The 25,424-nt window shown below is 37.9% G+C and overlaps 1 protein-coding gene across 3 annotated transcripts in view; it reads left to right on the top strand.

Moving 5' to 3' along the window:
• LOC136877256 (uncharacterized) overlaps positions 1 to 25,424 on the top strand; it is a 158,786-nt gene that overhangs the window by 47,456 nt on the left and 85,906 nt on the right. For all 3 annotated transcript variants that reach the window (XM_067151126.1, XM_067151127.1, XM_067151125.1), the window contains exons 4-5: positions 22,342 to 22,516; positions 22,598 to 22,681. In XM_067151126.1, coding sequence (XP_067007227.1) covers positions 22,342 to 22,516; positions 22,598 to 22,681 — 259 coding nt within the window. The remainder of the gene's footprint in view (positions 1 to 22,341; positions 22,517 to 22,597; positions 22,682 to 25,424) is intronic.

Raw genomic sequence — 25,424 nt, 5'->3', positions numbered from 1 at the left:
ATCACAATGCAAGAAGACACAAAGTTTTTAAACAAGCATACCCTTATCACTTCAACCAAAGTACATTTCTGTGCACTACCAGGAACACTTGATATTCATTATGTGCAGCCATTCAGAAATATATAGTTCAAACAAGAAAATATTATTCTGGAACTACTACACACACTCTACATCCAGACTACAAGGTCGAAGAAGACAAAAATCCATCTCGTGATACAGCTTTTGAAATGGGTGACTTCGTACTTCGAAAATACAGCGGAAAGAAACATTAAAAATATTATGTTTGTACCATAACTGAAAGTAATGGTGATATTTATTTTGTAACCAATTTTCGCAGTGCAATGATGAAGCTGAATTGTTTTGTGAACCACCAACAAAAGAAGAGCGCTTTTTAAATGCAGGTGAAATCAAAAGAAAATTACTGGTGACTTGTTTTACTCATGGGAAATGGTATTTTGATGTGTCTACCAGAAGCAGAATGAACAAAAACTTTTTTTTCATTTTATTATACTTTTTTCTGACCAAGCTTTCATTCAAACTGTAGGCTACTTAAGCGTTGAATGTTCAATAAAAAAATAAAAAAAAGTTCATTTTACATTTACTGTTATTAGTGTTGAATAAATTTGTGACAATTCATAAAAATACTTTACTTTATTAAATAGACTACATGTCGGTACCAGTATAGTAGTTATATACCTTATTATTATTATTATTATTATTATTATTATTATTATTATTATTATTATTATTAGGAGGAATGAAGCTTGTAGTTTTATGTGACTGGTAATTTCGGTATCATAAGCCACGGGACCTCATTTTTTATGCAAAATCCTAACCACCAGACGTAACTTTCAGCTCGAAAATCACACATGCATTAATTGGGACGCGAACCCAGTCTGTCTTGATGGTTCCACGCAGTTTCACCGCTGCGCCATCATGCCCCTTCTTTATTAATACTTACTGTGATATTAAATATACATTTTATCATTCAGTGATCTATTTGATGCAGAGTTTAATATTTATTAGCCCTTCATGCCATGTCACCACAGCACTTATTTCCGTGTGTAATCCTGCGACGCTGTAATGTAAACATGCGACGCTCGCCTTTAACTAGAATAGAATAGAATGGAGTACGCCCATCCCCTAGTTCCGGATTCCGGAATTATGGGAGAGAGTACTCTTTTATTGCAATTTGTTCAATTTTGATACATGCTTAACATTTAACATTTTCCTCTTACATTTGTTTAACTACACTGAATAAAATTATGTTTTGTCCTAGACGTTAGCATTGCTATATAGTCTAGGACAACATGTATCTTACCTTAGTTTATTTATACACTTAAATTAACGAAAAAATGATCATTATAAACAATATAACTGCTCACCTTGCGGCAAACTAACAAAAAGCACACACTTCTACTTCATAGCAGAAATAAATTAAATAAGTGTGAATACCCACTTTCCAGCAGATACTACATATTATGTGAAACCTTTTCAGGCAAGTCACAAAAGCGCCTTCACAGGCATTTAAATAACCTTTACAGGTATATCAATCTGTTCCACTGCATGCTTAAATGCTACCATGTATCTTACCATTACTATATTAGACGCAAGTGCTTGTTTAACAGTAACAATACTTGTAGTTATTGCTAATATCTTTTCGTTTCCTTCTGCCATATACTTCTCTAAATCTTATTAACTCATACATATCTGCTATTTCCGAGATCACTTGTACAATCATCATATTATCTCTCTGCTGTGCTTGTAACTTTCATTGTCATCACACCTTACTCTAATCTACACATACAGAAGTGCTGAGTCAACACTGGGCTTGAGATAGGTTAGGCCTATCTCTTCCTCTCCCTACTCTACTGTACTACAGCAGCCAAAACAAACTAATTAACAATCCCACAGCAAATAAAACAAACTAACACACAGCAAACGACCTCATAGTAAGGAACTCATCACTGTTAACATATTAATGAACTAAATCTGCTACTAGAAATACACAATATCTAATATATGAAGGAACACTGAGCAACTATAAAAGAAACACAGTGCTATACTTATAACTGTAGTCGCCCTTAGTTTTTAGCGACTTAAACTCTATAATGAATACATATCTGATATACATTTACTATCATTTACCAGTACTGTTATTGCTTTCTGTTATTACTAATCTCATTTTAATTTCTTTCAACCGGGCGAGTTGGCCGTGCGCGTAGAGGCGCGCGGCTGTGAGCTTGCATCCGGGAGATAGTAGGTTCGAATCCCACTATCGGCAGCCCTGAAAATGGTTTTCCGTGGTTTCCCATTTTCACACCAGGCAAATGCTGGGGCTGTACCTTAATTAAGGCCACGGCCACTTCCTTCCAACTCCTAGGCCTTTCCTGTCCCATCGTCGCCATAAGACCTATCTGTGTCGGTGCGACGTAAAGCCCATAGCAAAAAAAAAGAAAAATAAATTTCTTTCTTCCACATGTTTCTTAGAATACAGAAAAATTTAGCTAGTTTTCCTGGGGTGATCCATTCTTTATTTAACAATTTGGTTATTGTATAAAATTCTTTCTCTCTTTCTACTTTTAATTTATATTCATCTCCAAGGTATTTAGTTCTCAGTGCCTCCGTTCCCTTACATGTTCTCAGTAAATGTGCTTCTCCTATTATGTCGTCACAAAATAAACACTGATTTACGTTATGGTTCTCTCTTATTCCCTTATTTTTGTATAAACCCAAAAGCCACCAGAACACACCTCTTAGTTCCCTATTTGTGATTCTATTTTTTCTTATTGACATGTTTTGGATAATTCCACAAAATTCTACTAGTGTTCTTTTAGTTTCACATTCTGCCCTAATCGTCTGTCTCTCTATGTCCTTTACTCTAATCGTTAATATTTTAATGAAGCTGTTTTCTTTACCGTTCATCTCCTTGTCCCAATATAGCCCCATTCCTATTTTGTCTAACATACTTTTTACTTTCGATAACCAATAATTCTCATCCAAGTGTCTCATCTGGTGCTGGTAGGCTAGGTTTAATATTTCCTTCCCCTCTCCTCTTTTTAATCTTAACCAATATTTTACTATTTTCTTACTTATGTCTGCTTGGATGCTGATATCTCCACATATAGTTCTCACTCCACTATTTGCTGTACATTCTGGTAGGCCCATTATTATTTTACAGAATTTGTTACTTATGACATCTAGTTCTTTTTCATCAACTTCTATACCCCATATTTCAACCCCATACGGTGCTTTTGATACCACAAGGGCATTAAAAACATTTTTATGTAGTTTGTATTGCAAATTAGGCATCTTCTTTTCTAAGGCCTTTATACTTGATAGGGCGGCCACACCTTTTATTTTTGCATGGCGTATCTGTTCCTTCCACAACCCATTCTTCGTTAATATCATTCCTAAATATTCGAATTTATTTACAACTTCTAATTTAACACCATCTAACCACCATCGCCTTTCATTTCTTTTTAATTTATTTCCTCTTTTACAAACCATTACTTTTGTTTTTTTGGTATTTATTTTCAAATTCCATGTATTGCAGTATTCCACCATTTTTTTTAGGTTACTTTGCATACCTACTGTTGTTAGTGAGAGCAGCAGGATGTCGTCTGCGAAGACTAGACCGGGGATCTCTTTATTGTATAAGCAAGGCCTAGTCCTATTCTCTTTCGCTAGGCATTCTATTACATCATTAATAAAAAGCAAAAACAGTATTGGTGATAGTTTACATCCCTGCTTAAGTCCAATGTTCGAGTGGATCTTTCCTATCATTAAATCTTCTTTGACTTTAATTGAACATATCACTTCGGCATATAATTCTTCTATGGCTTTAATCATTTTCATTGACATTCCTATTCCGGCCAGCTTCACAACGACAGCCCGTCTGCTAACTGAATCAAAGGCTTTTTGGAAGTCTATTGCTGCAATGTATAGTCTACCACCTTTCTTTCTTATGTACTTATCCATTAATGTTTTGATTATAAATACATTGTCAGCAGTTCTCATTCTTTTCCTGAATCCTGATTGGTATACCGAGATAATAGAGTAATCTTCTGCCCATTTCATAATTCTTTTAGCTAAAATCCCAGTGTAGATCTTACTTAGCGAGTCCAACAATGTAATCCCCCTATAGTTGTTTGTATTCGATCTTTCTCCCTTTCTTTTGTAGATCGGGCAAATTACTCCTTCCTGCCAAGATCTTGGAATTTTTCTTCCCTCAAATATTTTATTGAATATTTTAGTTATTTCAATCATCTGACTGTTGTTACCTATCTCTTTCCAGAATTCATGCGTAATTCCATTAGCAGCACCTGATTTTCCGCCCTTCCCTTTTTTTATTACATCTAGTACCTTGTCTTTGGTTATTATATCGTCTAGTATAGGCAGCGTGCACTCCATATGTCTCAGTATACCAATTTCGTTTCTGTTCTCTACCCATGTGTCCTTACCCCCTAATAACCCCTTAAAATATGTTAACCATTCCTCATTAGATATTTTTACTTGATCATAACTTTTGTAACCTTTACATATTGTGCTAATTTTGTTCCATACTTTCTTTGTTTCATTTTCTTCACAGTACTTAAATAATATTTTTGATTCTTTGTCCTGCCATTTTCTTTTCCTATCGCTTATTAAATCTTTGTATTCCTTCCTCTGGTTACAAAAATCTACTCGTAAGGCCTGCGATCCCTCATTTCTATACCTTTTTAAAGCCTTGATCACTTGATTTTTCTTCTCTTTACACTCCTCCGTATACCATACATTTCTTTTATATTGTCTACTCTTACTCACAACCATTTTTTTTACCAGCTACTTCTATTGATCTTTCAAGCATTCTTATTGCTTCATCTAGGTTATTATCCTCTATCATATACTCCATGCCTATTCTCAGAATTTCAAAGGTTTTACCCCTATAGTAATCTCTAAATTGTTCTCTCTTTTCCTCACTACCTGTATCTTACTAATTTTCTCTGTTCATAGTTAAAGAATTGTTTGCCTACTTTATTATCTTCCTCTCTCAGTAGCCGAATAACAACTGGGAAATGATGAGACGCTGTCCAATTTTTTACCTGGATTTCTTTAATAAGAGTTAAAGCCTCTCTAGATGCCAGCACTAGGTCTATAACACTCCCTCCTGGCTCTACTATATATGTTAGGTTGCCTGATTCATCTCCCGGCCATCCCCCATTTAAGATGTACAATTCCTCTATCGCGCATATTTCTAATAATTTCTCTCCATTTTTATTACACTCTTTGTCTTTGCTGCTCCTTCTTTCTATTAATACTTCCCCGATTTCTTTATCATATAATGGATTATTTAAGCCAACCCTTGCGTTAAAATCACCCATTATAATTATTCCTGCTTCTTCATTTAGTAATTTTATCTGATTTACTGCATCCACGAGCTCTTCAAAGAAATTTTCCTTCTCAAACGAGGACCCCGCTGGGTGATTGTAACCAAAGCCAATAAACATATCTCTCCCCTTTTGATTACCTTTTTTAGTTTTGACCCAGATCATTTCCTCACATCCTGATTCCCATATCTCCACTTGTTTGCAAATTTCGTCTTTTACGATAACTGTTATCCCTCCTGGGTGACGCCTTTTCGTACTCCTTTTATATTTTGTTTTACTCCAGACCTTAAATCCCGGTATTTGCACATTTTTGCTAGGCTGCAACCATGTCTCTACTATCCCAATAATCTCACACTCTCTCATTAAATCTATAAATTCATCATTTCCCAGTTTACTTAATAAACCCTCTATGTTGATTAATCCCACTACCCAGTCTAGTTACTTGTTCATAGGTATATCTGATGCTACCAGGGCCTTGCTTCTCGTTATTCGTGGTTTTTCTATTTGTATAATAGATCCACTTGGGGAACTAATTATTTCCTCCTCTGACCCTCTAGCTTCCTCAGACCTTGTCAATCCTTTCTTTGCCCATATGTCCTTTAAATTTAACGCTGGCTTACGTTTCTTTTCTTCTTTTCTCCCTGCGGTGTCTTGCTTGCTCTGGATCACTTCTCCTTCTTGGGTTGATCTCCTGGGTTGGTGATGTCTGGTTATTGTCGTCACAACATCCAGTTCGTTGTCCCTGCTTGGTAGGTTTGCACCCGTACCTGTTGACTCAGGAGTGCTGGCGTCACTCACTGTACTGCTGTTCTTCCGCTTGGCTGACGTATCAGGACAATGTCCTAGCTCACGGAGCTGACCAGCTGTCCATGCCCTGCTCCACGAATCGTCCGATATAATGAGTCTGTTTCCACGTATAAAGGCTTTTAGTCCCGAATGCCTAGCTTTTCCTTGGTGAAAGCGTAGTGTTCGTACATTCTCCATTTCTTCCTTGTCGAGATCTTTCTTGATCCATATCTTCGTGCCTTTCAGGTTTCTCGTGTTTTCCAAAATTTTTCGGGCCTTCAAACCAGATACCATGCAGACTTTTACTGGTCTTTTTCCCATATTTCTTCCTAATCTAAAGGCGTTATCAATATCACTCTCGTTGCACTCTATTTTCAAATTCTCTCTGATTAGAGAGAGTACTCTATCTATCAAGTCATTGAAGTTCTCTCTTCCTGGTTCTGCCAATCCGTAGATTATTATGTTTTTCTTCCTCTCTTCTTTCGACCGTGTTTTTTCTTTTTCCTCGAGTTTCCTTAATTTTTCTTCTACCTCCAGTGCTTTTGTCTTCATACCATATATTTCGTTTTTATTTTGTGATACACTCTTTTATATCCTTCAGTTCTGTTTGTATAAATGATTTCAAGTCCTTGAATTCATTTTTCTGTTCTAGCAACATTTCTTTGGTCTTTTTTGCATGGCATTCTTGCATGGCCTCTTTAATCTTCTCAATATCTTCCCATGTCAGTCCTGGGCCAGGGTTCATCTCTACTCCGCCAATCACTAATAGTACCATCACTACAACTAATGACACTACTGTATGAGTGATGTTGATATCGTTATTCACTGTTTGTAACGACTTCCTCCTACATCGGGTCTGCCATCTGCCTATAGCGCATCTGTATTGTTCGATTGACACTCCCATGTTCGCGCACTCCTATACTTCCCGCACGTTCAGCACTACGTCCGTTCACCTCGCTAGCTGAATTGCAACTGCCTTTAACTATATTGTGCAGACATTACGCAACTTACACAATTTTTTTTTTTTTTTCCCTCACAGAATGTACCTTTGTCCTTCTTGTAAACAATATCTTGACATTACCAATAAAAGTTACCACAATTCACAGAATTTAGAAAAAATGTACACATATGTAAAGTTAAGTCTGTTCCATGTAAACACCGATCAATGCATTAAAATTTTTATAAAATCGCATACATCAGGTTTACTACAATGAAATTTGTGGCAGTTGTTAAGTATCATCTAGACGTCATTATGCATAAATCTCAATTTGTTTAGATGGTAAGTTTCACATATATTATTAAAAAGAAATGTACAACTGTAAACAGGCTACACCTGGAATTGGCCAGTTTTAAGTTTCTTTCTAGCACGATAAATACTAGTTCTAGAAATGCCAGTAGTAGCGGCTACTGACCTTGTCACAAGGTCGAGGGCACTACCAGGATTTGTGTCATTAAACTTCTTAAAAATGTTGAGAGCACACTGTTTTTCTCCAATTCTCAATGCTTTTCTCTTCTGATGCTTTACGTGAGAAGACCCGGCCTCATCCATCTTCACTTCACACGGAAATTTAACAAATTTTATGAAAGTGTAAATTAAAACAGTTACCTAAATCCTAAACACCAAGACAAAGACTGAGTACCAACTTAATTAATAATGAAACTCGTAATAATATGCAAAGTCACTATTGCACCAGTAACACCTGGAACACAGCAGTAAACAGAAAGCACATGGGTTGTATGTTAGCTAAATGAACTGCTATTGAATACTGCAATGGCTGTTCCGCTGTCGTCACATCACCCCTGTTATAAAATGAAACTAAACAGCTTTTTACAAGTGAAAAAGATGAACGGATTTAGATGACGTACATAATTTGTTTTGCAGAAATAACATTACTTAACATGTAAAGTATTTTTAATGCCTTACCAAAAGATAGACAGTACCACTGCATTTACCATGTGTTTTTTGCGTTTACTTTATCTCCCAGGTCATTTGAAATAGGGTGTAGAATGTTATCCAGGAATTAGATTAAGGCAGACGTTGAGAAAGTAAAAGGAAAGGAGGATGGAACAGAGAAGGTGGTAATTTTTCACATTGGTACTAGCAACATAAGGCAAGGAAGAATAGGTACCAACATAGTTGGGGATGTGTGGAATCTGGTTATGACAGCGCAGAATAAATTTAAGGGAACAGAGATAGTTACTGTAGTTCTCTGAATCCAAGATGTTTCTTTCCTCATAATTTCATGTGAAAAATCAAGGTTCGTCTTGCATTTGTGATCTAACAGTAATGAACACTAGTGGCAACCATCATGTTAAGCATGCTGCTTCCCTTCAGATCCCTTTTGAGCCCACAAAAAGCGTTGACCTTTAACATCCGCGTCTTGATTATACATCACTATCCGTGGCAGCCGGTTTTACAGAGTCCCTGCAACATCACTGGTTCTCGGAAAATAGTGAAGGGAGAACGACATTCTACCAGCTTCTACAAACTTTTCTCAAATATGCAGAATGGCATCAAAACATTACTTTCTTGAGCTAATTGCAAGGTTGACCATAATGTACTTCCGAGTCCTAGCTGCGCAAGAAATGTCATTTGAATTGGAATAGCTAGGATGCAACCCTTTGATTTCTTAGAAAGGTGATGGCTACTCAGTGGAAGAGTTATAATGCATCTACTGTACCTGATGCGTAGTAACAGTTTTGATGGATCGTTGTATTGTAAACACACGTGGAACAGATATTGCCAGCAAATTTTCAGCAGTTTCCCTTCGGTATTATGATGCCAATTTTAAGTTAATGGTTATTAAATGTGCAGAAATAAAGTATAATTGTGCAGCCGCAAGAAAATACAGCATAACTAAAGCCATTGTTCATCGTTGGCGTGAAGACAAATATGGTCTAAAAATTTGTACTGTACAAGAAATGCATTCACTCGAAGATTAAATTGTGAGATATATATTTGTAAAATGCAAGGGCGGAATGGCCATACCACGGCACAGAAACTTGTTGACCCTTAATGCCCGTGTCTTTATTATACATCGCTAGCCACTGAAGCCAGCCGAAGCTGTCAAGCAAGACGTGCATCTAGCGGCAGCTGGTTGTACCTAATGCTTAGTAAAAGTGACATTTTTATAGGCTACAGAAATATTCTTGTGATGGATACATATTGTAGACACACTTGGAACAAGTATTGCCAGTAAATGTTTCAATGGGTTCTCTGTGGTATTATGATGCCAATTTTAAATTAATGGTTATTAAACACAGCAAAATAAAGAATAATTGTGCAGCTGCAGAAAATACGGCATAACTGTGAAGATAAAGATTTGATACAAATTATTATAATTGTATTAAATACCGCGTATTCAATACATAATAAACTAATTAAGACTTGCATCCTTATTAAATTGTTAACATGGTACATATTTCGCTCCTTTTTGTGAGCATCATCAGCCAATTAACATTTACCCAAGGTTTAATGAGGTGTTCATTAAAATTCTACTTCACATTAGAATGTTTCCATTTTAGTAACAAATTCATTCAAAACAAGACTGATGTATTGACAATATCGGATTTATGCCAATACATATTTACTAGTGTTACTCTAGTAACATCAAGAATAAGACAATGGTTCATGATATAGGCAATTATTACCTTCATAAAATTGTTAATATATAAACGAAGGTTCAAGGAATATTACAGAAGTCAAGAAATACTGAATCAGTATAAATAGCCAGAACTCAAATGGTTTTTAAAATAGTTTAAAGACATGTTCAACAGATGAGTTTCGCCCATAAGTTTAAACGATAATGTTAATACTAAGATTTTAGACAAATGTGTTTTAACTTAGACATAACTTTTATTTTTACATAATCTGTAAAATATTATAAGATTTGTCACTCATGCTTACAAAGTATATTTTAGCTCAATAGAATATGTTCACAATCTTATTAAACCTTGGGTAAATGTTAATTGGCTGATGTTCATAAAAAGGAGCGAAACATGTACCCTGTTAACAATTTAATAAAGATGTAAATCTTCATTAGTTTATTATGTATTGAATAGGTGGTATTTAATAAAATTATAATAATTTGTATGACATGTAGATCTTCAGTATAGACAAAAAATTAAATTTATAACCTGCAAGATAAAGATTGTTTAAAAATTCATGCTGTACAAGAATTGTATTCAGTGGCCCGCAACAAGGACACGTTAAAGAAGTTGAAGATGAAATTGCGAGGTATATGTGCGAAATACACTAGCTTTGAATGACTATAACATGAGATGCGATGCGAATGTGGGTTCGCGAAGAGGAATTCCCTGAACTTTCAAAGGCAGTATCAGATACCTCTATTGAAAATGGGTAGGGATGTAGGTAGGATTTACGCATTGGGCCGATGACCTTAGATGTTGGACCCCTTTAAACAACAAGCATGAGATTAAATTGAAATAAAATAATGTAGTTCAACCTACTCAATACAAGTAAATAAGAAATGTAGTGTTACATTCTTATTTAATTATAAGCGGAAGCGGTATCGGTTTCGACCACCAATCTGGGTCATCATCAGCCGAATAAAAATACAAAAACAATGCATAGGAAAACAAGAAATTTAAGGATGAGTCATTCACAAAAAACAGTTGAAGAAGCAATATAAGATAATGGGGATTAGCACTGCGTGATTTTAAATCGTAAAATCGAGAAGTAGTAGATGGTCAGTCCCTTATATGAAGTAAGGCGCAATCTTCTGAAGAGTAGCACAACACACGCAAAATTCGGCACTGTGCCTCAAAATGTTTACGAGAAGAGGTGAACAGTTAAGTGAGCCAGCCTGCATATACTATTAGGCGTGAAGTCACAACACAATTTAATAAATATGAAGTCCCAAAATTGTGTAGAAGTCGAAGACGAGTCGCTTGATTGAAGCAAAATGCTAGCTCCTGAAGATCAGCGCAACATACTCAATGTCTGGCACTGTGCTTTCAAATGCCGACGAAACTCGGTGAATAGCTTAATGATCCAGCCTGTAAATTTTTGAGTTGCAAAAATGTATATAATACAATTTAATATAATGTAATATAATTGAAGTATGGAACTAAGATCTTGTAGATTCTTTAGAACAGTGGACGTAAAAACAATTGTGAAGGGAAAAATGGTAAAAAGCGCATTACCGGAAACAAATGAAAAACGCATATGCACAGCGCGGTACTTCTTAATTCAGGTTGTAATTGAGGTAGTGCCAGGCAGTGCAAGGCATGAGTTTAAATTTGGATGTTGCAAAGACCCAAAATGCAGGTGGCACTATAGTATACTAGTAAAAATTCAATTCGGAAAGTAGGTTTTGTTGTTGTTTCCCCCCTCCCCGAGAGGAGAGGTGAAAAGAAAAGATAGGAGAAATTAATAAAGGAGGAGGATTAGTAGATAAGAGAAGATTAAAATGATTGGAAGTTAAGAGGATGGGATAGGATAGGGAAATAAAGGAGGGGTAGTTTAGGGTGGGTTATTGGAGGTAGAAAACGTGGGTAGGAACTGTGTAAGGCATGGAAACTTGAATTTGGGTTTAGAAATTCAGTATTTTTGAGAAGAATTAGAAAGTCAAATAGAATGTTGGTTTTTTTCAGAAATGTCATTTAAATTGAAAGTAGGGTTGAAGTATTGGTCAAGGTGAATAAAACAATTTTTAGTAGTGTTTAGAAGGGCGCCTTTGTTAATGATTTTAAGTATTCTTATGTCTTTTTCAATATTGGTGAAATTATGCTTGGAGTCTTGTATGTGTTGTCCTATGGCAGAGAATCTGTTGTATTTAATGGCGTTGATATGTTCGGAGTATCTGATGTTAAAGTTGTGGCCAGTTTGTCCGATGTACGAGGAGCTGCAGTTGTTACATTTGCATCTGTATACTCCAGATTTAGAAAAAGCATTAGATTTATTTAGTGATTTAGAGTTGTGTAATATATCAAGATTTCTGTTATTGGTTCTAAAATAAATTTTCATGTTGTGTTTTTTAAGAACATTATTTATTTTATAAGCATCTTGAGTGAAAGTGGAAAATGCAGTGGGTTTGGTTTTGTCTTTTGGTAACGTAGTTTTAGGACGGTGTTTGAATTTGTTGATGATATGGTTTATCAAAGTTGTTAAAGCCATTAAATTTAGCAATAGTATGGATGGTGTTCAATTCGTTATTTAAATCTGTTTTAGACATAGGGGTGTTGAAGGCACGAAAAATTATACTGTTATAAGTAGCACGTTTATGTGCTTGAGGGTGTGAAGAAACACACTGCTTTTTCCACTTTCACTTTCACTCAAGATGCTTATAAAATAACTAATGTTCTTAAAAACCACAACATGAACATTTCTTTTAGAACCAATAACAAAAATCTTGATGTATTACACAACTCTAAATCACTAAATAAATCTATTGCTTTTTCTAAATCTGGAGTATACAGATGCAAATGTAACAACTGCAGCTCCTCGTACATCGGACAAACTGGCCGCAACTTTAACATCAGATACTCTGAACATATCAACGCCATTAAATACAACAGATTCTCTGCTATAGGACAACACATACAAGACTCCAAGCATAATTTCACCAATATTGAAAAAGACATAGAAATACATAAATCATTAACAAAGGCCCCCTTCTAAACACTACTGAAAATTGTTTTATTCACCTTGACCAATACTTCAACCCTAATTTCAATTTAAATGACATTTCTAAAAACCCAATATTCTATTTGACTTTCTAATTCTTCTTATCAAAAATACTGAATTTCTAAACCTGAATTCAAGTTTCCATGCCTTACACAGTTCCTACCCACGTTTTCTACCTCCAATAACCCACCCTAAACTACCCCTCCTTTATTTCCCTATTCTATCCTTTCCCATCCTCTTTTAACTTCCAATCCTTTTAATCTTCTCTTATCTGCTAATCATCCTCCTTTATTAACTTCTATCTTTTCTTTTCACCTCTCCTCTCAGGGGGGAAAAAACAACAAAACCTACTTTCCGAATTGAACTGTATACTAATATACTATAGTGGCACCTGCGTTTTGGGTCTTTGCAGCATCCAAATTTAAACTCATGCCTTGCGCTGCCTGGCACTACCTCAATTACGACCTCAATTCTTATCTTCAAGAAGTAGAGCGCTGTGCATATGCGTTTTTCATTTGTTTCCGGTATTGCGCTTTTTACCATTTTTCTCTTCACAATTGTTTTTTTACGTCAACTGTTCTAAAGAATCTACAAGATCCTAGTTCCATTCTTCAATTATATTACATTATATTAAATTGTATTATATACATTTTTGCAACCGAAACAATTACAGGCTGGATCATTAAGCTATTCAGAGTTTCGTCGGCATTTGAAAGCACAGTAACGGACATTGAGTATGTTGCTCTGATCTTCAGGAGCTAGCATTTTGCTTCAATCCAGTGACTCGTCTTCGGCTTCTACACAATTTGGGACTTCATATTTATTAAATTGTATTGTGACTTCGCGCCTGATAGTATATGCAGGCTGGCTCACTTAACTGTTCACCTCTTCTCATAAACATTTTGAGGCACAGTGCCGAACTTTGCGTGTGTTGTGCTACTCTTCAGAAGATTGCGCCTTACTTCATATAAGTGACTGCCCTTCTACTTCTTCTAGATTTTATGATTTAAAATCACACAGTGGTAATCCCCATTATCTTATATTGCTTCTTCAACTGTTTTTGTGAAAGACTCGTCCTTTAATTTCTTGTTTTCCTATGCATTGTTTTGTATTTTTATTCGGCTTATGATGACCCAGATTGGTGTTCGAAACTGGTACCGCTTCCGCTTATAATTAAATAAGAATGTAACACTACATTTCTTATTTACTTGAATTGAATAGGTTATTTGTTATTTCAATTTAATTGTGATACAGTTCAATACGGAATATCATAAAATTTTTATATTTAAAAGCAGGAGATTTACACATGATGCATTTGTGTGTTTTATTTCTTTTCTCAAATTAAGCATGTAATTTATTATAAATAAAATTATTTCACAAAGCATTTTTTAAACCTAATTTAATATTTTTTAGGAAAAAATGGGGATCAGCTTGGATTCGGAGAAATACAGTATCAGTGGGATACTGTGTAGGAAGGATACTGACTCGAGGTTGAGTGAGGATTTGAATGGCGCTCTGGAATGGGTATTTCGAAAACAGGGAGTGAGACTGTCGATCCTATTGGGCGGGTATGAGGTAGATATCCGCGTTCAGATGGCCTCCACCTGAACCTGCAAGGGTATATGTAAGTTACGGGGTTTGTTTAGAAGGCTTACGAATAGGTACATTCAGAGAAATAGGGCAGATCAGGGAGCAATAATGAGTACAAGGAGCTAGAAGTCAAATAAGGATGACATAAAGTTGTTAAGGTCTGCACACACCAATGCTGGAGGCGGGGAGCAGGAGCGAAACCTACAATCCCGCGGTCGCTGCGAAGTTCGTCTTTGTCTTCACACCGGAGCGGGAAACAGTAGCTGAAATGGATTCATCTGATGAGGAAGTGCTTCTGCTTCTAGCAGTTGCTGCTGATGATGATGACCACAGGTTCATATTGTTATTAATTACTACTACTTTATTTACCTTATCCCAGTTATTTCTATTACCCTGGGTTGTCCAGCAATAAAACTGCTTTAATAGGCAGACGCTTAATTCTCAAAAAAATTTAGTTTCGGGCACGACAACAAATGCTTGTGATCTCAGTAGATTTACCCACAGTACACTGACATGTCGGGGAATAAGCAGAGAACGAAGTGCTGTAGAAAAGTCATTTTAAATTTGCAAGAAGAAAAATTCAAATACCGCTCGGATTTAATGGAACCTCAGAGTTCGAAGACTACGTATTTTTCTTTCAGATTTGTGGCTACTGGAGATTTCTATTCTACAGTTGGTCACAGTCTCCGTGTTGGATTCACAACAGTTTGTGCTATCGTGCGAGACGTATGCCAAGCTATTTGTGACAGAATGCAAAGAATATATGTACATGCCGGAACCATCTACAGAAATGTAGAATCAGTTCAAGGATTTTACAGAATGTGGCAATTCCCAAACTGTATTGGTAGTATCGATGGGAAGCATGTTATTATAAAACGTGTGAAAAACATTGAATCAAATTATTGTTACCTGAAGAAATTGTTTATTGTGCTGTTATCAATTGTTGGTCCAGATTACAAGTTCCTGTGTGTGAATATCGGAGGATATGCAAGAAAGCAGTGATGGGTGGTATTTTCCAGAACTCGGTAATGGGACAACGTTTAGAAGTGGGTGTTCTTGGCGTTCTGAATCTTGCTGGACAGAATGTGCCTGCACCTTATTTCATAATCAGCGGTGATGAAGCCTTTCCCCTGAAAGGGTACTTAATGAGACCGTTCCCATACAGGCAAGCAAAAGAAGAAAAGCGCAAAGAGCAACTATCGACTGTGTAGAGCAAAGAAGGGTCATAGAAAATGCCTTCGGCATACTAGCACAGAAATGGAGAATTTATTACAAACCCATGAAAGTTAATGTGGACACAACTAACCTTAACAACAGAACAACATGCATTCTGCACAACTGCCTGATAGAAAATTTAGCATTGCGAAGATTAGATCCACCAGAATCAGAGCTCGGAGCCTGTGAAAATGTTGACAATGATGCATGATGAACACCCGCTGTAGCTGTCGCTGATCATGAGAAATTTTGAGTTCTTTGGCATGCGTAACAACAGTGTATGTATAGATATTTTTCACATACATCTTGCATGTATCTGGATGTTTACGTACATACCTTTCTTCTTTACATGTCATAAAGCATTTGATGTTTCTTAATGCACTCTGTCAACAGTTCAGTCGCCATTGCCATTGTTCACAGCGAATGCAGGAAAATGCTGCATGTAGCGAACTGAAAATGGTTTGCTGCAATCGTGCCATGTAGGCGGGAGATTGATGCTCCTCTGTGAGTGTTTTCATATCCTGCTGTACTCGTAATAGTTTGCGACGGGATCGCTCCCGCGTCCCGCGTTGGTGTGTGTGCAGACCTTTAGTGTTAAACTGTAGAAGCTTTGTAAAGAAAAGAATATATATATTTACCATATGTATGTCTTTCTCCTCCTTACCCTGTTTCATTCATGATGATAGGGAAAGAATGTTGAACTTTGCTGACACCCAAGACCATCTTATCACCAATACCTATTTCAAGAAGCAAAAGTCACACCTTTGGAAATACTAGTGTTATCAGTATGGCCCAGATTGATTTTATACTTGTCGCTTAAGTGCGGCTAGTATCCAGTATTCGGGAGATAGTAGGTTCGAACCCCTTGTCGGCAGCACTGAAAATGGTTTTCCGTGGTTTCCATTTTCACACCAGGCAAATGCTGGGGCCGTACCTTAATTAAGGCCATGGCCGCTTCCTTCCACTCCTAGCCCTTTCCTGTCTCATCGTCGCCATAAGACCTATCTGTGTCGGTGCGACATAAAGCAACTAGCAAAAAGAAAAAGAAAAAAAAAAAAATAATAAATTTGTATTTTGGCGAGATATAAAGACTGTTCTGGATGTAAAGATGCTTCCTGATGAAACAGTTGCAATACAGCATCGCATGCTAGTAACCCGATTGCACATCAGACCTCCTACTGTAAAGAAAGAGGAACACACTGGTCCAGCACAGATAAAATGATGGCGAATTAAGGAGAAGGAAACTAGCATAATTTTGAACATCACTCTTCCACCTATCACTGATGTTGAAACAATGTGGAATGCTCTGAAGAAAGGAATAGTCACAGCTGCTCATGAACATCTAGGCATTACAAGGCCCGGTTGTTGTAAAATCGCCCATCAAATGTGTCTTTGGACAAATGAAGTTCAGAGCAAGGTGCAGATGAAAAAGGAAACTGTCACCAGTTCCTTGCTTCAACACAGCAGAAACTTGGAATGCTTATCGACATGCCAGAAGTGAAGAAAGGAAAGCCATTGCTACAGCAAAATCAGATGACATTGGTGAAGTCTACTAAAGACTTAACACTACAGATGATGAGCAAGAAATTTACCGCCTTAGTAAGTAGTGCCACAGACATGACAGCTGATATTGAGAGATTTTGCTGTATTCATGACAACGAAGGCAAACTTGTCATTGACCAAAAGAGAGTAGCAGAGCTCTGGAGGCAGTAGTTTGATTAAATTAGCAATGTAGGGTTTCCGCACGCTCCTATTCCACAGTCCACACCCACGCAAGGACCCGTTAACCCAACCACCAACGCAGTAGTCATTGAAGCTATTTGCAAGATGAAGTCTGGGAAAGCAAGTGGATCAGATAGTATTTTTGGAGAACTCTGGAAATCGGAGCAGAGGGACTCAGCTCAATGGCTCACAAGTTTCTTCAATAAGATAATTGAAGAGAGACGGATACCAGCCTAGTGGATGTCTTGTGCAACAGTCCCAGTTGGTAAGCAGAAGGGTAGACCAGCTGAATGTTCCAGTGCACCTCTTGTCTCACACAATGAAGGTTTTAGAGTGTATTATTGATCACAGAATCGTACTGTCCACCTCACCATCAACCAATGTGGTTTTGTCAAAGCCTGTGGTACGATAGATGGTGTCCATGTTATTTGCTTTCTCATCGGGAAGCACCGTGAGAAATTGAGGCACCTACACCTTGATTGCCTCGACCTTGAAAAGGCGTTTGGTTGTGTGCCACATGACTTTATCTGGCATGCCCTCCATGGTCATGGTGTCACTGAAGAGCTGATAGATTGGGTCAAACTTCTCCATCACATTCCAAATAGCCAAGTACAATCAGTGGCTAGATTATCTGGTGATTTTCTTGTTTGTATTGGTGTCCATCAGGGATCTGTACTCTCACCTCTCCTCTTCCTTACAGTCATGGATACTGCTACAAGAGATCTGCAGAAATCTGTATGTTGGACCTGGTTCTACGCCAACGATGTGCTTTTGGCCTCTGAGGATAAGACTGACCTGCAAGTGCATGTCCTCGCATTATTATTGGCATTGTTATTGTTGGGAGCTATCAATATTAATGGGGCTTATGGAAGAAAGAAAGTAGAACTGGCCAAGTCAGCAAAGAGAATGTGTCTAGATGTGTTAGGAGTTAATGATATTCAGGTAAGGGGAGATTAAGAGGAGGCGATAGATTATAAAGTGTACTTGACGGGGTTAAAAAAGGGGAGGGCAGAGTGTGGGGAAGGACTGTTCATCAGTAGTACTATTGTATGCAACATAGTTTCTGTTAGGCACTTAAATGAGTGAATGATGTGGGTAGATTTAGCAGTTGGAGGAATTAGGGCGAGAATTGTCTTGGTGTACTCACCATGCGAGGGTGCAGATGAGGATGAAATTGACAAGTTTTATAAAGCATTGAGTGACATTGTAGTTAGGGTTAACAGCAAGGATAGGATAGTGCTAATGGGCGATTTCAATGCAAGAATTGGAAATCAAACTAAGGATACAAAAGGGAGACTGATAAGTGTGGGGAAGATTTGGAAGTTAATAGGAATCGGAAGTGTTTGCTGGACTTCTTTGCCAGTGTTGGGATTAGCAGTTACGAATACATTCTTCAAGCATAAGGCTATTCACCGCTGCAAATGGGAGAGTAGGGGCAGCAGATCCGTAATAGACTATATCATAACAGACTTTGAATTCAGGAAATGGACAGTAAGCAGGTTAAGGATATAGAAAGAGAATGGGTGGCATACAGGAATGCTGTAGTAGAAACAGCAAGGAGATGCCTAGGACAGCTGTGTGTAAATATGGGAAAAAGCAAACATCTTGGTGGAATGATGAAGGATGAAGTGTGAACAGCTTTTAAACTTAAGGTGGTGTATTGGAAATGGCTCCAAACAAGGACTGATGGAAACAGGGAATTGTACATAGATGAAAGAAACAGAGCGAAACAAATAGTTGTTGAATCTGAGAAGTTGTTGTTTGAAGGTTTTGGTAATAACCTGAAAAGGCTAGGTCAAGCAGCAGGGAAACCTTTCTGGACAGTAATAAAGAATCTTAGAAAGGGAGGGAAAAAGTAAATTAATAGTTAGGAAGTGGAAAGGATGGTAAACTCCATTGTCATAAAGCAGCAGGAATAGATTAAATTACACCTGAAATGGTGAAGTATAGTGGAAAACGGGGAATGAAATGTCTTCATAGAGTAATAAGATTAGCATGGAGTGTTAGTAAGGTACCTTCAGATTGGACAGAAGCTCTAATTGTACCTATCTATACGGAAGGGAACAGGAAGGTTTTCAACAACTATCGAGGTATCTCATTGATCAGTATACCAGGCAAGGTGTTCACTGGCGTCTTGAAACGGAGGGTGCGATCAGTGGTTGAGAGGAAGTCGGATGAAAACCAGTGTGGTTTCAGATCACGAAGGTCTGTCAGGATCAGATTTTCAGTATGCGCCAGGTAATTGAAAAATGCTATGAAAGGAATAGACAAATGTTTGTTTCGTAGATCTAGAGAAGGCATGTGACAGAGTACCGAGGGACAAGATGTTTGCCATACTGTTGGAGTGTGGGATTAAGGGTAGATTACTAAAATCAATCAAAGGGATTTATGTTAACAATTGGGCTGCAGTGAGAATTGTTGGTGGGATGAGTTCTTGGTTCAAGGTACTTACAGGTGTTAGACGAGGCTGTAATCTTTCACCTTTGTTGTTCATAGTTTACATGTTTGATCCGTTGAAAGGTATTAAGTGGCAGGGAGGGATTCAGTTTAGTGAAAATGTAGTAAGCAGTCTGGCCGATACTGATGACTTAGTCTAAGTAGCAGATTAGTAGTCAAAAGACTGCAGTCTAATATCTGCATCATCCTCCTCCTTTCATGTGTTAGTCCTATAGAAGAACTGTTACGGTCTGTACAAAAGATTTGCATTTTCACGCCATCTCTTCCTGGGGAGTCCCAGAGATCTCTTCCAACCGAGGCAGTAGTTTGACTGCTTGGCGATCCTGCTTCTGTCCATCCTGTTTAGGTGTTCTAGCCAATTTCTCTGGTATTCATAGATGTCTAATATTTTGGAACTTGAGAATAGGTGCAGTGAATATGGCATCAAAAGTAGCCTTTCTAAGACTCAGACTGTACACTTTCTAAGACTGTACACACAAACTGTCTTCGGTGGTGGTGGTGTTGTGATGCGAATGGAGGAGGATAGGTTATCTAGGAGAATAATGGTCTCTGTTATGGAGGGTAAGAGGAGTAGAAGGAGACCAAGACGACGATGGTTAGACTTAGTTTCTAGAACTAAACGAGGCCACAAAACTAGTTACAAATAGAGGATTGCAGTGGCGATTAGTAAATTCACAGAGGCTTGCAGACTGAATGCTGATAGGTATAACAGCCTATAATGAAGATGTATATTGTTATTTCTGCACTGAAGGTTCCGTTAGCATTGTTGAGCCAAGATACTTAAGTCTTCGTTGTTGGTAGGTCAACACCATTGATTTTGTTAGCATCCAAATCATTTGCATCTGTAGTGAGATATTATGTTTTCTTCACATTGAACCATAGGCCAACTTTTGCATGGCAGTCATTGATGTTGTAGGTCAGTTTTGTCATTAGAGGCCAAAAGCACATCGTCAGCATAGTGTGCAATTTGTGTTCTTTTGCAGATCTCTTGTGATGATATCTATGACTGTAATGAAGAGGAGAGATGGAGAGAGCAGATCCCTGATGGTGTACTTCCACAGAAACAGGAAAATCACCCGATAATCCAGCAACCGAGTGTATCTGACTGGTATGGCAGTTTGACTCATACTATTAGCTCTTCAATACTCCATGTTCATGGAAGGCGAATCAAATCAGTTTGTGGCACTCTTGTCATAGGCCTTTTCCAGGTCAAGGAAAATGAGATGTAGGTGCTTTGACTTCTCTTGATGCTTTTCAATAAGCCAGCTAGTAGTATGGAGAGTATTTATTATTCTGCAACCTTTCACAAATTCACACTAATTGGTGGTAAGTGTGACAATTTGTCAGATACTTTTTTCGATGATACGTTCAAAGGTCTTCGTCGTGTATGATAGAAAGCATACTGGGTGATAGCTGCAACATTAAATTGACATTTCAGCTTCCAGATTGGAATTGTAGTACTGCATTCCCACTTAGCTGGAAGCCTTCTCTCTTCAATGATCTTATTAAAGAAATGTAGCCATTGATTTGAATCCCAGTGCTTTGATTTCCATATTTCTGCAGGTGGATCATGTGGCCTATTTGCCTTTCTTGGTTTCTTGGGCTGAAATGATATCCTTTTCCATTTCTTGGAGTCACCACCATTTCTCTGTGCTGGGCCATTGTGTTCCTGAGTTGGAGTTTGATGCACATTTGGAATACTAGTGGGCGGTGTTGTATGGCAACTGTTTCATGGGGAATGACTTTTGCATCTAAGACAAGTTTTAAGTTACATCACTGTACAAGAATGAAGTCAATCTGGCTCATTGTGTTACCACTGTAGTACATCCAAAGTGAGAAATCAGCTTCTTGAAGATATTCATGATAACTTACACATCATTATCATCATCATCCAATTCAGAAGTTCCATTTTATGGTTAAGGGCCAATGACCTAGATATTAGGCCCCCTTTAAACAACAAGCATCATCAAGCATCAGCATCCATTTTATGCAAATCGGTAATTCCCTCATATTGTTAGACTTTGTGAGTTATATGCATCAAGACGGTAAAATTTAATAATTTGTAAAATGTAAGAATATCTCTTGATGAACATTTCTCTTCAAGTATGTTTTAGCTGGAGAACAGAATTTACCTCATATTTCTGCTTTTAAAGTGAATAAGAATTTTTTCAAAGAAATTATTTCTGAACCGATGATAGATCACTATTGACCCTCAGAGAATGTGGACTCTTGAAAATGTTGGATACAGTATCCAGTGAAATGTAGCTATAAAACCAATTGGACCCTGGCCTTACAAGCCCAGAATCTTTTTCTGCTACCTCGTGATGCTGACTGTGAGCCTATGCTGTTATGCTTCTGAATCAATCAGCAAGGAGATTTTCTGGACTCATAATCCTCATCCATAAGGAATTAGCTGTGTTGTAATTAAGAATAATGTAAATACATTTTGAATATGTCATGAATATTAGAACCACACAATTTCATTTTCCAGTATAGAGTAGATATTGCTGTTGAGTTCATCATTATATCATTCAGTGTGTCTTCTGCCTTTAGGTTGTATGAGTCCTATAAACGTGTTCAGAAGGTGAACCAAAACTTGGAAGACAAATTATTGAAAATTGTTGATAAATGTGAAACTGAAAAGAATTCCTTACTCAAGGAAGTTTCTAGTTTAAATCAACGGCTGATGGATGCTAGAGGGAAAGGAAATCGCCTGCAGAGTGAGAATGTGAGTCGATTTATTCTCTTGTGCCTTGTATGTAATCTGTTACTATAGTTGTGTGGCTTAATGTGGGCTTTTTTTTTACAGGAACGCTACCGAAATGATGTGAATTTAGCTATCCAGCTGCTCCAGTGCAAGCCAACAAATTTTGTTTCTCAGAAATATGACTCGGTAAGATCTTAATTTCATCCTCGGTATCCGAAACTTTAGAATATTCCTGCTGGATGATTTTGTACATGTCCATTTCAGCCCTTTGCTCTGCAGGTTGTTTTCTTTAGAAATGGAAGAGACCATTGAAATCCATGTTTTTTAATTAACAGGTTGTCTGAAATTCCTCTGTCCATGGTGAATGTTCTCATTCACTTCCAAAAGGCCTTTGTGCCATTGTTTTCTGACCATATACAGAGTGTATCTAAATTACACTGACTAGAAAGAGAAAAAGAAACCCTCTTTGTGTTATGTAAAGAACAATGGCAGGCGCCCAATAATAGTTAAATTTACCAGTTACCACGAACGTGACCGAGTGTGGAAGGCGAAGCGGCTCCTGAAGGGCACAAAGGTACTCATCACAGAGTCCCTCACCAAAACCCGAAAGTGCATATTAAACCTGGCTAGGGATCACTTCGGGCCATCCCGTGTATGGACCCAAGACGGACGCATCGTAATTCACCTGCCTAATGGGACGAAAAGATCCATCACCACTGTCGCGGAACTGGATAACATAAAAAATCTGCGAGATAACTGTGACAATTAAAATGGAACAGCACAGCTCGATAGTGCATCTGCTTGTTATTCATAAGTGTTTTTGTAAGTGTATTATGTGTGTGTCTGTGTGTGTGTTAGTGGTAGTCAGTGTAAACATTTATCAGGATGTCGAGGTAAGTTGCATGCTATTTCTGTTCTACTATTTCGTTAACATTCCGTTATTCAGCTGATCCAGAGCTCTGTACCTGATACTGACCTTGGCAACATTCCCCCTCTCACCCCGTCACCTCTCACCACCGGCTTGCTCCTCAAACAGGCATTATCTCCCTCCATCAACTGTTTATAGTGTTGCCATGTCAACGCACTCTCCTTGGTAGCGCACTTCGACGAAATTCAAGCCATAATGAGGGAAAATAATATCCATATTTTTGCTATTAGCGAAAGCTGGCTTACTCCGAGCATACCCTCTGGTATGGTACAACTTGACCGGTATTCTCTCTTATGTCATGATAGATCCGATGGCAGAAGAGGTGGTGGGGTGGCCTTGTACTGCAGAAACGATTTAAAAAGCCGGGTGACATGTGTATCATCTAACAGTGCACAGCTAGGGCCAGAATTCATGTTTGTTGAAGTCATTATTAACCAACAGAAACTCCTTATAGTTGTTGTATACAAGCCGCCCAAAATAACAAATATGACTGAATTCGAATTTCGCTTACTTGACCTACTGCCTAGCTACGAGCATATTATTGCCGTAGGTGACTTCAACATTAACCTGCTTACTAAAACGCACGAAACTAAACAATTTATTGACATGTTTTCTTCCTGTGATATGACCATCCTCCGTTTAGAGCCCACTAATCATACTTGCACAGAAAACTACGAAACACACACGCTTATTGACCACATTGTGACAAATAACCCAAACAAAGTCATAACTCACGGCCAGATTCCAGTCCCAGCCATCTCCACTCATGACCTTATCTACCTATCCTACTCCCTCCGAATGCCAAAATATAAACCTAAGTATGTTATTTCCAGAAACACAAAAGACATGGATATGGACGAGTTAAGACATGACGCTTACAATCTACCCTGGAATGACATACTCCTATTGGACGATATAGACGCAAAAGTAGACAGGTTCAACTCCCTTGTAATCACTCTGTACGATAAACACGCCTCTAAGCGACAGATAAAAGTTACACGCCCATCTTGTCCCTGGCTAAATAGTGAAATAAATAACATGATGGCCCACCGCGATGCACTTTACCGACGCTTTAAACGAACTCGTGACCAAAGTGACTTCGAAAATTATCGGGTCCTTAGAAATAGAGTTGAACAGTTCGTTAGAAACCGTAAATTTACATATTTGAAAAACATGACTGCAAACATGAATTCTGGCAGTGCTTGGAACGCGCTTCGTTCCTTAGGCATAGGGAAACCTCGACAACAACCCCATGTGCCAGACATACCACTCGATAAGTTAAATGAGTTTTTTACTGAAGAAAGAACACCACCTAATGTACTAAATTCCCCAAACTCAGTACCCAACCCCGTTATGAACCCTTTACCTGACAAACAACATTTCACATTCCACCCTGTTACTGCTAATAAAGTTAAAAAAGTATTATATTCTATCAAATCAAAAGCCAGAGGAGTGGATGATATCCCTATAACTTTCTTACACAACATTATTGGTGCTGTTTTACCAATTATTACCCACATTTTCAACTACTGCCTTAAAAATGGAACCTTTCCTCCACTATGGAAACTAGCTAATGTTATCCCTGTGCCTAAGAAACCTGACCCCTCCCTACCATCCGACTACAGACTAATTTCTATCTTACCAGCGATTTCCAAAGCACTCGAGCGTCTGGTTCACGAGCAGGTGTTGGAATACTTAAATAACCATTCTCTCCTAGACCCATTGCAATCTGGCTTCAAGAAGGGACACAGCACAGCAACTGCCCTGCTGAAAGTGACTGATGACATATGGCACGCAATCGACCAAAGACTAGTGACAATACTTACTCTCCTCGATTTCAGTAGCGCATTTGACACTATAAACATCCAGACTCTATTAAACAAGATGCAATCTTACTACTTCGATCAACGAACTATTAATTTCTTTTCATCGTACCTCAAAAATCGCGCGCAACGAATTATAACCCTTAATCAAACCTCTCACTGGCGAACCAGGAAGGAA

Source organism: Anabrus simplex, chromosome 7 (genome assembly GCF_040414725.1).
Source record: "Anabrus simplex isolate iqAnaSimp1 chromosome 7, ASM4041472v1, whole genome shotgun sequence".
Classification (NCBI taxonomy): Eukaryota; Metazoa; Arthropoda; class Insecta; order Orthoptera; family Tettigoniidae; genus Anabrus; species Anabrus simplex.
The sequence above is the reverse complement of the archived record's forward strand: the minus strand, read 5'-3'. Positions and strand labels throughout refer to the sequence as shown.